Here is a 15013-nt window from a genome sequence, read left to right as displayed (position 1 = left end):
TGAAAGTTGTCTTCTCGAAAAGTTGGCATGGTAGTTTAAGTTGGGCAAGGCATCAAGCATAATTTGGTTTAATGGTGGGAGCTTGAGCTTTTAAGTATTTAGGTTCTAAGTTTGGTTACCTCTACAAGTGCATGTGGGAAGTTTAGCTCCATTCCCTTCCCTGACATGCATCAAGTTCATAAATGGACTGACTTTAATATACGTGAGATAGATGGGTCAGACGCAGAATTCATTCAATCATATACGTACATTAATCCAATCAATTATTGAATGAGAAAACGAAAAAAAGGTAAATGAAATGACAATAAAATCATATACTATAATTAGATGCTTATAAATTAGTAATTTTAAAATGAACTCAACTGTATTTTATACATATTATTAGCAATAAACAAAATTAAATCATACAAATCAACATGGAGTCAAGAAGTAATATACAAGTATATCTTTATTAGTGATTTTTTTTGAAGACTCTTTATTTATTTATTTTTTTTCAAATATTGAAGACTCTTTATTACTGAAATTGGTATATGAGAAATTTATGAATTGCTTGTATCATGTTCATAGGTCACTTTCTACAATCCACTTCATTTATTTGTCATTTAATATAATATTAATAAAATTTGATAGCATAGATAATTAATTTCCCTACATTATTTATTCTTAAAAAAAAAAAGAAAAAAAAAATTAGTGTCAAACAAACCACCAAAGAAGAGCAGTATAAAAATGAAAAAAAGCAGAGTCCAAATGAAATGAGAGGAAGAAGAAGAGGAGAGAGAAACAAGTTGAGTGATCAAACAATGAGTGGCGCAAATGACAGAGACGCTGACAAAGGATTACTCTGGAAACTTCCAGAAATCAAAACCAAGGAATTCGGCAAAATCGGTCCTGCTTTCAGCTTCGGAGCTGGCTGTGGTTTTGGCTTCGGTCTCGGAGTTATCGGCGGTAATCTCATTCATTCACTTTCCAATCAACAATGTTTTCTTTTAATACACTACTATGATTTAATTTAATTGTTAATTTTGTGAATTGAATTGTATGGAATTATTCCAATTTGAGCTCAAAAATTTAATTTTTTGGAGATATAAAATCGACTGGAAAGTTGAAGAGAGAATTATTTGAAGGAATTTAATGTTTGCACGTTGCAACTAGATTAATTGAGAATGTTATATTCAAAGGTGATTATTTAGTTTGATTAATGTTATGTTTCCTTAAATATTGTGTTAAATTTCTAGGTCCAAATTCTTGATGGTAATTAAAATTTTACAACTTAGCATGTGAGATACTTGTATGTGTACCAGTCATCGAATTTGAGTATTTGGGTTTTATTATAGCTACAAATATTCGACATGAATTCGTATTTAGAATACGGGTTTGATCATTTTAACCTTGATGGTTTCATGCCTTAAGTTGAAGTGCCCTAGAGGCATGGTTGTTCACAATTTTTATAAAGGATCAAGGGCATAATGCATAGGCAAGGCGTGTCTTTTTGTAGACTGGTTGCTCATACCCATGTTGATGTACTAAAATTTTAATAAGGGATACTTGAGGTGAAATGAAAAGTCCGTGTGACGTTGGCTGGATGTACAATTGTACACTAATACTGAACTAAATGATTCAGTAGAGCAAGACTATGCTTTGATGATATCATGATACTAGATTACTATTATCTTTATGATACAGGTTGATGCTTTTTTGCTTGATGCTAGAGATAAAAACTATTGGTAGTTAGGAGTTATAAGTCTGTTATATCTAAAATTTTTGCCTTTTCCTAATTTCTGTTTGTTTTCTCAGGTTTCGGCATTGGCCCTGGGATTCCTGGACTGCAGTTAGGTTTAGGCGTTGGTGCTGGATGTGGAGTTGGTTTAGGTTTTGGATATGGAGTTGGCAGAGGTGTTGCTTATGATGACAGCAAAAGATATTCTAACATTGGTAGACCTTTTAACGGTTCATATGTTCCATCTCAGTAAGTATATCTTCTTTTCTTTGTCCTGAAATGTTTATCTGGCTCAACTATTTCAGAGCTTTCTTTGTATTGAAATGTTAATTTGGTTCCTTATTTTGCATTCAATCTGTTTTACTCCCTCCTAAATCCAAATTGATTGAGGCCAAATCAGGCTGTAGGACAAATTTTGTTCGAATTTCTTTTCATTATTGAAATTTGAAAATGCATTTGTAGAGAATCATTATTAGGCTTTTCTGATGTACCATTTGATTGATTTTGTTTGGTTATGAGTATTGAGATAATATAATGAAGAAATTGAAAAACACTGTCCAGTGTAGTTGTCTATCTCTTTATTTGCTATTGTGATCAAACGACTCGTGCACCTCAAAACTGTTTGGGATTTTTGTCTAATGTGTTGATGATTGAATTGTTTGGGATTTTTGTCAATGTAGCCAGTTAAGTGTTAAAATCTTTGACTGGCCTGCTAAAACATATAAAGAAGAAGACTGTTGATGCACCTCAAAACTGCTGTCACTATGTGCAAAGATTATGAGTCGATATATTTACTATCATTCCTTCTCTCCTAACTATCCTGACTCCTTTTATCAGAAGCATAAGTCTTCTATTACTCATCCTCTCTCTTTACTGAAAATAGCATCACCATCAATTGCATTATTGTTTCAGTTGCTACCTTTTTCTTTCCTTAACTAAATGCACATCTTTCTTAGATATTTATCCTCCAAACTGAGAATAGTGCCATCATCAGTTGCCCAAGCACCATAAATTGCAGTAGTTTGTCAGCATTAAAAGATCTGGATATCCCTTGAACATAACTTGTTTCTAATTTGGTGAAGCATCTCTTCCGGTTAGCTTATTGATGCTTCAATGCTTTTCAAAGGCTATAACCTTCCTAGCATGAGTAGATTCTGCAACTTTCTTGAAAATATTAGGTATTAACAGCTGTAGCTCTGCAGTCACTTACTGACTTACATATTCTTTTACAAATGAAACTATGTCCAGACTATTAGTTCAACATCTCAGCTTCTGAAAGTTTTGTCGTTGATAAACAGATCAAACATTATGCCTCATATTCTCTGGAAAGCTGAGCCATAACTTTTGAATGGGGTCCAGAATATTGTCAGGACACATTACTAAAAGTCTGGTCCTCAAATCTGATAACTGTATGTGTATTCAGTCTTCACTCCCTAATGCTACCATAGAAGAGAGTATTAATTTGTCTTGGGTGAATTGTATAGTACAACCATATGAGGATTCTCTAAAATTTCTGTAAATTCTATAAATGGGAGGAATGTGATCTGCTTTTTGGCAACACTTTGTAGGCTAATTGTTCTAACTTATGATGCATAACGTGCACATTGTGAAATTATGATATTAGATTTGTATACAGCTTTAAATTTTTGGAGTGAAAAGGTTTTCTTCAGTATGTCAGGCTGGGTGAAATGTTCACTTGGTTAATGCTTTAAAAGATATAGCAGTTCAAGTTAGCCTGATTTGTGGCCTAAATTTTCATACCTACCTTTGTCGCATTAGCCATTTGGTTAATTTTGGTACGTGTGCTTTCCAGTAATGAGGTAGGTGCACTGGTGGATGAGCTTGTCATCAACACCAAGAAGCTGATGGTAGCAGCTTCAAAGGAAATGGACAAATGGAGACGTTAGACAGAAGCATCCCAGGTCTTAATATAGGTAAAACCTTCTCATGTCTTCTAAGTCATTGATTCTGAGGTGGAGCACATTTAAATCCTCCAACAAAAATAATTGTAGAGCCTTATACTTGTATATTGTTGAAATTATATTATGTAATTTTCTGCTAATCTTGGTTCCAATAATTCTATTCCAATGTATTGAATTTACGAATCTTTTCTTTATTTTGTTCTTTTATTTAAGATTATTTTTGCCGTGCTTATTTAGAAATAGGTTACTGATGCAAATAACATGAATAAATGTATCCAATTTGGTATACCTCTTCACTTGTACCGCCCCGAATTGTGTCGTGTTCTTTTTTGCTGCTTAACTATTGGGTTTATGCAAGAAAATGGGCGCCTTTGTTCAGCTCAGATATCTAGTCTGCATATTTCAGGTCTTGAGACGTGAATTTTCAGAGCAAATAATGAAGTACATGGATTTATGTAAATGTTATTAACTCCCTCGCTCCCCTAAAAGTACTCCAAAACAGAGAAGGCTTCCAATACAGATTAACAAAAAGGTACAGTAAATAAATTTTGAGCACCCACTTAAGTTTCTATTCTACCTTTCTGTATCTATACCTTGATAGACCAGGCTGGTAGTCTCAGAGATCAACATTCCAAACTGCCGCATCTCCTTCTCCACAGGAATCATGTACATCTTTCATCCTCTCGACTGATTTGCATATTCCACTGCAAGACCAGTCGAATGAAGCTACACATACGTTTCCTGCTTGTGATTTCCATTCGCAGTCTTTCACATGTTTGAAAATGAGAGTTCAAATTAGATGTATGGGTAAAGCAAACTAATAACAGATATTTCTTTCAAAAAAAAAAAAAAAAAAAACTAATAACAGATATTTATGGTCAATACTTGTTCTCAAAGACCATTTGGAAATCGCTTAGACAATTATCAAGGAACAGAGGAGACGTAATGATGTACCTGGAGGTGTTCCACAACACATGGAACGATCATCAACATGTTCAACTTCCAAGCCAAATAACCAGGCACCCAGAGAAACATCTTCATTAGCATAGCGGTGTAGAATGGGTCTGTAGACATGATGACAAATTGTTTTATAAAATAAGATGGAATGTCATGCAGTTGCTCTCTGCTAAAATACTCTGTAGTATGAGTACTGTAGTTTAGTAAACTGAAAACTCTATATAACTCACGCATTAATGGATATGTAAGTCGCAAGGTCCCTGGAAATGGCGTAGATTTGACCAGTAGCATGTCTGAAATACTTGTTTCCCTCTTCTCCAAATTTCCAGTATTCTGGTTCATGATACTTCACACCTCTGCACACAATGTAAGAACTATAAGTTATTAGACGAATTTTGTGAACTAGCTACGAGTTTTGCGATACTGATTTGTGCATGCTCTGTTTTCTTTTCTTATTAATGCTGAAATGTTGATAGTTATGCATGTTGGTTAATAATACTCACTTCTGAGATAAAACAGGTCCAGACTTCATGCAGCCAATATATATCCTGGGTTTTGATCGGTATCTTGCCAGAGAAGTGACTAATGTGCCTGCAGGATTAACACTCTGCGTTAGAATCTGAAGATGTAATCGAAGATAAATGTGAGAATCTAATAGCAGTACTTATTTTACTGACCCAAATTTAAATGAACATCATCATCGATTTTCATATAAAACTCTGCATTCCATAGAGAAACTGCTGTGGAAAAATACAGTCGTGTCTTGGTGGAAAGCTCGTGGTAACCTTCAACATGGTTGAGGCGAAGGAAGTCGTCATACTCTGCCTCTTCAGCATCAATAGTCTTGTCAAGAACTCCTCCAGGTGTTGCACTGTGTCCTATCACAAACCGAATCACTATGCCTTTTTCTTGCTCCAATTTCTTTAGTTTCTCGCCTGCATCATGAACTAAGCTGATAAGAAAATTTATTACACAGTAATAGTTCTAACACACTTGAATTTCTCACCTTGAGGCATCCATGTTTCTCTGACAGATTCTCTCCGTCTTCTGCTACTGAATGCAGTGTTGATTCCAATCACCACGAAAGCCTTCTGTAGAGTATGATTAGATGCCTTTTCACCTGTTATTTCGGGGTCTGCTTGACTCGTCCGAGCTACAGCTAGCTCCATTTCCAAAGCTGAGATTTTCTTATCCAGGGATCTTCATCATTTTTGTTTGCCAGTTCGAGGTATAACAGCTATAGTTAGTTCTCGGAAACAAGATTATTCTTAGGATAAACTTAAGATTAATGTCAACTTAAGGAATAAATTGCTTACTGAATTGCTTGGTGTGTCTTAGTAACTTCCCCCATAATATCTCCAGGTTTACCTTCAACCAAAATCTGACAAATTCAAAAATAAACAAATTTAGCACTCAAAATCTAGCTGCTGAAAAAACCATAAGCTGCTCAACTTACGCGCATATTATGATCCACATTCTTCGCCATTGCTGTGGCTTGGAGCTTCTTAGTTTTAACATGGGCAGGGATGAGTGCAACCTGTTCTTGTACCTCCGACTTATGACGGCTCCAAGTCTGACTAGTAAAGAGTGTTCCTGCCAGAAAGCTGGCAATGCAGAGTAACACTATAGCTTTCCCAGGAACAGCTTTTCCTCTCATTTTTTTCGATTCAATATCAGGCTGCATTGGTGACACCATTACGCACATAATTAATCTTAGTGTCCTGCTACGAGCTTCTTTTATTCCTGTCAAGTTTTAGCTTTCGTAAGACTATCAAATTAGCAATATCACTACATTCGTACGTGCAGTTAATTACTGTATAATGACACCTCCGAATATGATATATATACCTATTTCAAATTAATTATTTTTATGAAATAGCTTTATTCTTACTTTCTTAGTACATATCTATCAATAGGCACTTTAAAGGAAGCCAATTTACAAAAGTATAATGCAAAATTATGGGCAGGAAAATGGAATTTCTTGTATAAAGAAAACACTACCCTTTTTTTAATTTTATTTTTACTTTTTTTGGTAATTTAGTTGTGTAAAATTACTAAAATATAACTAAGGACATTTACATTTTACAGATAAAATTTGGGAAGACTTTTCAATGACTACAATAAAAATGTAGTCATTGTAACTGTTTTCAATCTTGACCCTTTAAATTTAATGAATCAATCTAGTCCGTTCATATAGTTGTTTTTGACATAAAATATAACTGGAAAAAAAAAAAAAAAAAAAACAAAAACAAAAACTAAACTGTTTGTCTTTCATACTAAAAATAAATTGGGTTGTCACCATTTATGATTTCTCAACCTACAAATTAAAGGACATCTTCATCAAATATACATATAAGTTGATAGACATAATGTAAACACAGATGATTATACAATTAAGATTTAATAACTTGGATTGTTTCCCACCCAAATTAAACATTCATCATCATCATCATGTATGCCTTTAAAAAAATTAAAATCATCCAACTCCCATCATCCCATGTACTACGTATGAGGAATTGTAATCTATTTTCATTATAAAAATTAAAAAAAAAAAAAAAAAAAAAGTAATTGCAAATATAAATCCTTGATCAATAAGGTGGGATTGCTAAGGAGAACGGAGCAAAACAAAGTACAGAGTATGATTGAAGGATAAAAACTGTAAATAAAAACGTGTAGTTTGCTTTTTTTTTTATTTTTTTTTTATTTTGTAAAAAAGTCATCCCAATTAAAGGTTTAGATTAGTCAAATTTTAATTAATGGTTGAGATTTAATCTAGTATAATGACTACAATTTTATTGTAGCCATTTGAAAACTATCCTAAAATTTGGGGTTGTTCTTTTTCTTTTCAGGTGTACCCTAACTCATAAATTTTCAGTTACCCATCAAAGTGCCATAAAAGTTACATGATCACTATAGTTTGTTGCATGAGATAGAAGCAAGCGGCCTAAGAAATTCCAGTTTTGGCCTAAGAGAATTTGTGGTATTTTTGCTAGTTAGTAGCAAGGTAGGTAAATATTTAGTCTGACCTTTCTTTTAAGGCTAGTACTTCGAATATAACTCAGAGGTGGGAATAATAATTGAAGTGATCATGGTAGAAAACATATAATTACAATTAGACTAATAATTTATTTTTCCGGAGAAGTTAATTAATTATTCTCAAATGCAAGAAAAATGAATTACACAGAATAAGGTAAAGAAAACAAAACATTAGAGTAATGAACCAGCAACAAACAGACTATGTATAATAAATAATTTTAACATCTATAATATGTTGTAACTTTTTCTTAAGGTCAAATGGGAAGATTAAAAGAACAAGACCTTAAACTTGAATTTATTAGAACTGAAATATCGTTAAATTTGTCGTACATAGAGAGGAAAATCAAAAGAAAAGAAATGAAAATTCGACATAAGATGAAATACCTTATAAGGAAAGTAATAATTAAGTAAACATCCAAAAAAAATACTAATAGTAAAAGGAAGAGTAATATACCTTATCATGGCTGACATAATGACTATACTAGCAACAGACTAGTAGACATTCCTCTTTATATATTTAATTTTTGTATATTTTGCCCCTAATTTTGCTGAATTTTCTCACTAGCTATTTTCTTACAAAATCTTTTATTTTTCAAGAAAAATTTGTAGATGAATAAACAATGAGCTTGAATATCATGGTAGCTCTCATATTAGATGGTCGAACTTCTGCTGCTAGCTAGGGTGGTAGTTTACTCATGTGGTTTCCATGGTTTAACAAACACTTTTCATATTTTAATATTACAGCCATTCAACTTCAACTCCCTTTATTTGTGGCTTGCTTTGTATTTCTTTATTTAACAAGAAATTGTTAGAATTTTATTTTATGAAAGTTATTTCAAAATTTTGAATTAAGTTCTAATAAGGGCCTAAAATGGTTCCAAGTTGTAGGTTGATTTTATTTTACTTCGTTTGACTTTGGTTTGACTTTACTTTCGTTGATTGACTTTTTAAGTTGACTTGTTTTGAAAGGGTTTGAAATTAGTCTTCCGCTGTGTGTCTTTGATAGTTGCCTTAGCCGTTATCACGGTGGCGGTAATGTCTTAGATATTCCTAATTAAAGTTTTAAACAGGTATTTTTAAAGAAAGGAATTTCTTGGGTGTTACAGCTGCTCCCACTGGACTTCTTGTATACACAAGGTTTCTCTTCTCTTTTGATAAAACCAAACTGTTTGATTGCTTCATCAAAACGAAGGTTCCAACTCCTTGATGCTTGCTTCAATCCATAAATGGATTTCTGAAGCTTGCATACCTTTCCAGGATTTTCTGGATCTTCAAAACCCTCATGTTGTGTCATATACACTTCCTCCATCAAAACCCATTCAAGAAGGCGGTTTTGACATCCATCTGCCAAATTTCGTAATCGAAAAATGCAGCAATTGCTAGAAGAATCCGAATGGACTTAAGCATTGCTATTGGAGAAAAGGTTTCATCATAGTCAATACCATGAATCTGTCTATACCCTTTTGCAACCAGTCTTGCTTTATAGATGCAGGCATTTCCATCCTTATCTGTTTTAATCTTGTAAACCCACTTGCAACCAATAGGTTTTACCCCATTAGGCAAGTCCACCAGGGTCCACACAGCATTTTCAGACATCGATTCCATTTTGGATTTCATGGCCTCAAGCCATTCATTTGAGTTGGGGCTCGCCAAAGCTTGCTTGTAGGTTATAGGTTCCTCATTCTCCAATAAGAAGATTTCAGAATCCTCAGTTAACAGAACTTCAACAAACTGTTTGTTTCTGATTCTGGCAGACCTACGTGGGGTAGGAGCAACAATAGAAATGTTCTCTTCAACTCTTTGAAGATTTTCGCAAGAATTAGATTCAAGTGGGACGATAGGAGTCTCGCTAGTTGAATTAGCTTGCTCCGACACATGATTATGCGCCCTTGCCTCTGATGTGGTGTTATCCACATCCATTTGTTGCTCGTCTCGAATTTCTTCGAGAACTACTTTACTCCCACTTGGCTTTCTAGAGAGTAATTCCTTTTCTAGAAAGACACCATCGCGAGCAACAAACACTTTGTTATCTTCGCGATTGTAGAAGTAATACCCTCTTGTCTCTTTGGGTTAACCCACAAAGAAACACTTGTCTGATTTAGGGTGTAGTTTGTCGCCTTGTAAACGTTTTACATAGGCTTCACATCCCCAAATCTTGAGAAAAGACAAACTTGGAACTCTTCCATTCCATATCTCATATGGTGTTTTTTCAACTGCTTTAGACGGGCTTCTGTTCAGTACTCTGGCAGCTACTTCTAGTGCATATCCCCAGAATGATATGTGAAGATCAATAAAACTCATCATGGACCGAACCATGTCCAGTAAGGTCCTATTTCTCCTTTCTGACACCCCATTTAACTGTGGCGTCCTTGGAGGGGTTAACTGTGAAAGTATTCCACAATTAATCAGATGTTCATCAAACTCTTGGGTTAAATACTCACCACCACGATCAGATCGTAATGCTTTAATTGTTCTCCCAAGTTGGTTTTGTACTTCACTCTGGAATTCTTTGAACTTTTCAAAGGCCTCCGACTTCTGCTTCATTAAGTAAATATAACCAAATCTACTTAAATCATCAGTAAAAGTAATGAAGTAACTAAATCCACCCTAGCCTTTGAACTTATTGGTCCACACACATCCGTATGTATGATTCCTAAAAGGTCACTTGCTCTTTCTCCTATACCCGTAAAGGGTGACTTAGTCATTTTTCCAAGCAAGCATGACTCACAATTTTCAAATGATTCATAATCAAATGTTGAAAGGAGTCCATCCTTGTGTAATTTATGGATGCGCTTTTGGTTAATATGTCCAAGCCTACAATGCCATAGGTAAGTTGGGTTTGATCCATTTGTTCTTTGTTTTTTATGATCTATGTTGTAGATATGAGTTGTATAATCTAAGACATACAAGCCATTAAATAATTTCGCTATAGCATATAACATATTTTCTTTGGAAAAAAAAAACAACACTTGTCTCTAATTTCAAAAAAAAAAAAACCTTCAGTATCTAAAATTGGAACTGAAATAATGTTCTTGGTAAATGTTGGAACATAATAATATTTATTAAGAACCAAAATTAAACCAGACGGAAGTCTTAAATGATAATCTTCAATAGCAAGTGCAGCAACTGTTGCTCCATTTCCTACTCGGAGTGTGACTTCCTCTTTTGCTAATGCCCTACTCCCTTCTAGGCCCTGCATGTTGTTAACAATGTGAGCACCACAACCGGTATCGAATACCCAAGTTGAAGAAGAAGTAAGATTAATTTCTACAACAAAAACATTAGGTAACTCTTTACCTTCAGTTTTCACTGGTGTGCAATAGGGACACCCTGGTGTATGGCAAAGCCAATTACCACAATAGAAGCATTCGCTTTGTCTCCTTTTCAGGTACCCCTCAGCATGGTTGAGTAAAAGGTTGACTAATGTCACCATCGAGCCCTCATCATTATGAGTAAGCCTGACTATATCAAATCCATCGTGGAGTGAGAACAAGATTATGTCATGCGCGGAGTCATCATCAAACGGTCTCCCAAGGATGTCCATCTGATTGAATAAATCAATCAGTTCATTGACATGGGTTCTTACTGACCGACCAGGCATGAGTTTCTTAGCCATTATTTTACAATGAACATTGTAAGCCTCATACATTATGCTGTCAGTCCAGGAGTAGTAAATCCGAGGGATCGAATTAACGACCTCTCTTACATTGTGGTCGTTGAAGTTTCCTCCTCCACTTCCTAATGCCCCAATGCCACCTTGACAGATGGCACGGAGACATTCACACAAGTTGGTTAACTCATATTACCTGAACCTTCTTTTCCAACAATTTGGAATAGATTCTAAAATGAGATTCCTGACTTTCTCTACATCCGAAACAATTTTCGCATGCCTTTCAGGATCATTACCTTCAGTATACTTGCCCTCAGCAGGTATATATAAACGAGATTCAAGCTTTTGGCTTATGAGAATATTTCTCAACTCGTTCTCCCATTCCCTGAAGTTTCTGAGATTCAGCCTTAAATTTAGTTTCGTTGGCAAAATAGTGTTGTCATTATAGTTATTCATCTACAAACAAAAACAAAACGAGGCAAAGTTCATAATTATGCTTAATAATTTTAAAGTACCATAAACGATTTAAATTGGTAACTTTAAAGCATTTATTCAATATTAAAATGAACCCCATTGAATTAAATGATTCCAAGACCCTTTATTTGTGTAATAGTTGACCGGACTGAGGCCCTACCATCAAGCATTACATTTTCAAGGCGAGTAAACTCTTTACTGATTACAACTCTTTGTAATTCTTGGTTGAATAATTAACCATCACATGTTTAATTATTACACTTAGCTTCAAGGTTCTAAACGCTTTAGGTAACCTTGTTGAATATAACCAATTAAATGTGTAGAACGTGATCTACCCTAAATTACCTACGATAACAAGTGACACTCTGCTGAGGCCGACCCATCACTCATGATCTAAGGATTGTTGGGTATTCAATTGGAAAAGCAACCTCAATATTACTGGGACCTAGATTCAATTATGTTTTGATTATTTAGTGAACTCTAACGCATCATCAATCAACATAAAATAAATCTAACATGCATAATCTACTAATACATAAATAAAACATGACATAGTATGGCCCCTTAATCCTAAGAAAACTAATAAAGCAGAAAAATGCTCCCACTTGAATCTTCATGGATCTCATCCATCTTATTCCTTTGGGCCTCCACTCCATTGGCTTCTTGGATCAACTGCAACCTGTAATATTATTCTATTCTATCTACTACTTAAATAAAATAAAATAAAATTACAAAATACTTAACGGTACGCAGACCGTATTTTAGATTACAAAAATACGAAACGATGCGCATATCGTATTTAGAATCTATGGGCCATACCAGTCTATATATAGCAATAAATAATATCATATATTATAAAGTGCCACATAATAAATCACTCATCATGCTTTCCTAAACTACAACATCGAATGTTCACAATTAAGGAAACATGGATCCAAAATATCACATATTTTTAATTAATTACTGCAATTAGATAATATCATATATTGTTCCTAAACAACCATAAAATATCATATATTTTATTTTAGGTAAGAGATAGAATCAAATCATATTTTAATTATGGAAGGTAAATCATATTTATTTTCCATGATTATCCTAACTAATTTAGGAGATTCTATCCTAATTGCCTAGCCAATCACATAATTTTAAATCAATTATTATCCAAAATTAATTATGGGATAATCTCATTAAATCAATTATTATCCAAATAGAATCTTTTGCTCCATAATTATCCAAACTTAACAAAATTAACCACTTTAACTTTGTTAATTATCTTTTACAAAATCTAAACTTATCTTTTAAATTTTAATTTCAAAATTAGATTTTTTTATTAAAATAAAATAATTTTTTTTGAGAGCCGTGCACCAGCCACCGTGGTGTGGCCAGCCGAAGCCGGCCACGATGGCCGTACACCGTGAGGTGTACACTGCTTGCAGCGGTGCACAACAGCAGTAGCGGTGCCGCGCAGCCCTTGCACGGTGCTGTTGTTGCTGCCCCTCCCTGACCCGCCTGCTGCCTCGCTCCGCCCTCCCTCCGAACCACCTGCAGCGGCAGCCGCCGTGGCTGTGCCACCCAGCCGCGGTTGCCGCTGCTTTAAAACCTTTTTTTTATTTTAATTTAAATAAAAACAAAACAATTTTGTAAAATTAAATTAATCTTAATGTGGTCCAATTAATTTCAAAATTAAATCATATTCAATCTTGAAATTAGGGTTATTCAGGAAATTAATCCCCAATTTGATTTAACTCTTAAATTAAATAATTTGATCATGAAAAATTCATAATTTAGCATGAAATCAAATAGATTAAATTCTATAAACACATAACAATCGAATTAAATCAAAACCAAAACACAAATTTCACAAATTAGGGTTTAGGGTTTCGAATTTTCAAAAAATTAGGGTAGGGGGTTCGAATTTTTTCGAGTGTTTAAGGGGCAAAATTCGGATCTTTGATGACTAATTTGGAGCAAATTAAACAACTTTTAATAATTCTATATTGTTAAATCACATTTAAAATAATAATTGACCCATAATTAAATTATTCTCCCTCCTAATTGAATTAAAATTGTGGACTATCAAAGAATTAATATTCAATACATGTACATGCATAGGCTAACTGATACCACTGTAGGAGTTTATAGGTACGAATGCGGAAAACATGAATCATATTCATATAGCACCTAATCCAAGATCATGCATAACACATAAAGAATTAGAATTAATACCTTTGTAGCGTGATTCCACGTGCGATCGAACAAGAACAAGGGAGACAAAGAACCTCAAACGTGATTCCTCTACTTGGTCCACAGGCACGGATTAAGACCTCTACTAATGCTAGTTAGTTGCAATTGAACCCTTCAATTGACCTTCTAAGGAGAAGAACGAGCAACGAACCAACCACGAACCACCACACGCGCCACTAGGGGTGGCCGGCCGTGAGTCCAAAGGGAAGGAGAGAGATAGAGCCGTGGGTTAGAGAGAGAGTGTGAGGGTTTTGGGATTTCTGGTTGCTTGATTCACAATCAACTGTTAATTGTTCTGTCAATTGTTATGTCATACAACCCTAGGCATGGATCTTATTTATAGATCTCATCTCTAAATAAGAGTACATGACAAAGCCCAAAACCTAACTATAATCTAACTATGCTAGCCTAATCTAATTCATGATTAGTTACTTGCTCATGAGGCCTATAAATGGGCCTCTAACTTGCTTAACCCAATACCCTTGTGTGTGACCTCATAGGATCCATTTTAGCGGGCTTTGGACTATTCGACTAGCCCAAAGATCATTGATCATAGTCTAGCAACAGATAATGACGACCCAAAAGAACGAACTTATTATCTCCATAATAGTGATCCTTGATATATCTAGTAATTGCACTTATCAAAGACATAATTCCTTCAGGTTGCATGCCATAATGTTGTTCTTCCCAAATTTGAGAGATTACTACATGACTCCAAGCACATTATGCAATCAAAGAGAACAAGAAAAGAAACAAAGAATCAATGAACATAAAAAAGTGATGATGAATTAATTGGTCTTAATTTTAATTAGAAAAATTAAATCAGCAAAGCTTGTGGCAAAAAGTACAAACAATTCAATTCAATAAAACAATTAGGTCTGTCTTCTCTCAAGAATAGAATGAATAATTGAATTCCAATAAAATTTAGATTTTAAGCATTCATGATCAAATCTAGCAATTAAACATCAAGGAAAAAACCCTCCCCTTTTTTTATTATTAAAAATGACCCCAATTAAAAAATTTATCTCACTTATGACGTTAATGAGAGTTAAT

General features: G+C 34.3%; 2 protein-coding genes across 2 annotated transcripts; one reads left to right on the top strand and one right to left on the bottom strand.

Annotated features, from left to right (window-relative positions):
• The first annotated feature begins 745 nt into the window (after window positions 1-745).
• Window positions 746-3833, top strand: LOC145586485 (uncharacterized). The gene is made up of 3 exons (XM_081643328.1): window positions 746-945; window positions 1795-1966; window positions 3531-3833. Exons 1-3 carry the CDS (start codon window positions 753-755, stop codon window positions 3622-3624), a joined length of 459 nt encoding a protein of 152 aa, XP_081499454.1. The 5' UTR covers window positions 746-752; the 3' UTR covers window positions 3625-3833.
• Window positions 3834-4255: 422 nt separating this feature from the next.
• On the bottom strand, window positions 4256-6253 carry LOC145586484 (putative beta-1,3-galactosyltransferase 8). Its single transcript, XM_081643327.1, has 8 exons — window positions 6053-6253; window positions 5913-5977; window positions 5603-5796; window positions 5274-5531; window positions 5100-5187; window positions 4827-4952; window positions 4594-4703; window positions 4256-4404 (listed from the first exon to the last, which is right to left on the bottom strand). Exons 1-8 carry the CDS (start codon window positions 6251-6253, stop codon window positions 4256-4258), a joined length of 1191 nt encoding a protein of 396 aa, XP_081499453.1.
• Window positions 6254-15013: the final 8760 nt, after the last annotated feature.

The sequence above is a fragment of the Chenopodium album genome, chromosome 16 (genome assembly GCF_948465745.1).
Source record: "Chenopodium album chromosome 16, dcCheAlbu1.1, whole genome shotgun sequence".
NCBI classification, from domain to species: Eukaryota; Viridiplantae; Streptophyta; class Magnoliopsida; order Caryophyllales; family Amaranthaceae; genus Chenopodium; species Chenopodium album.
The sequence above is the reverse complement of the archived record's forward strand: the minus strand, read 5'-3'. Positions and strand labels throughout refer to the sequence as shown.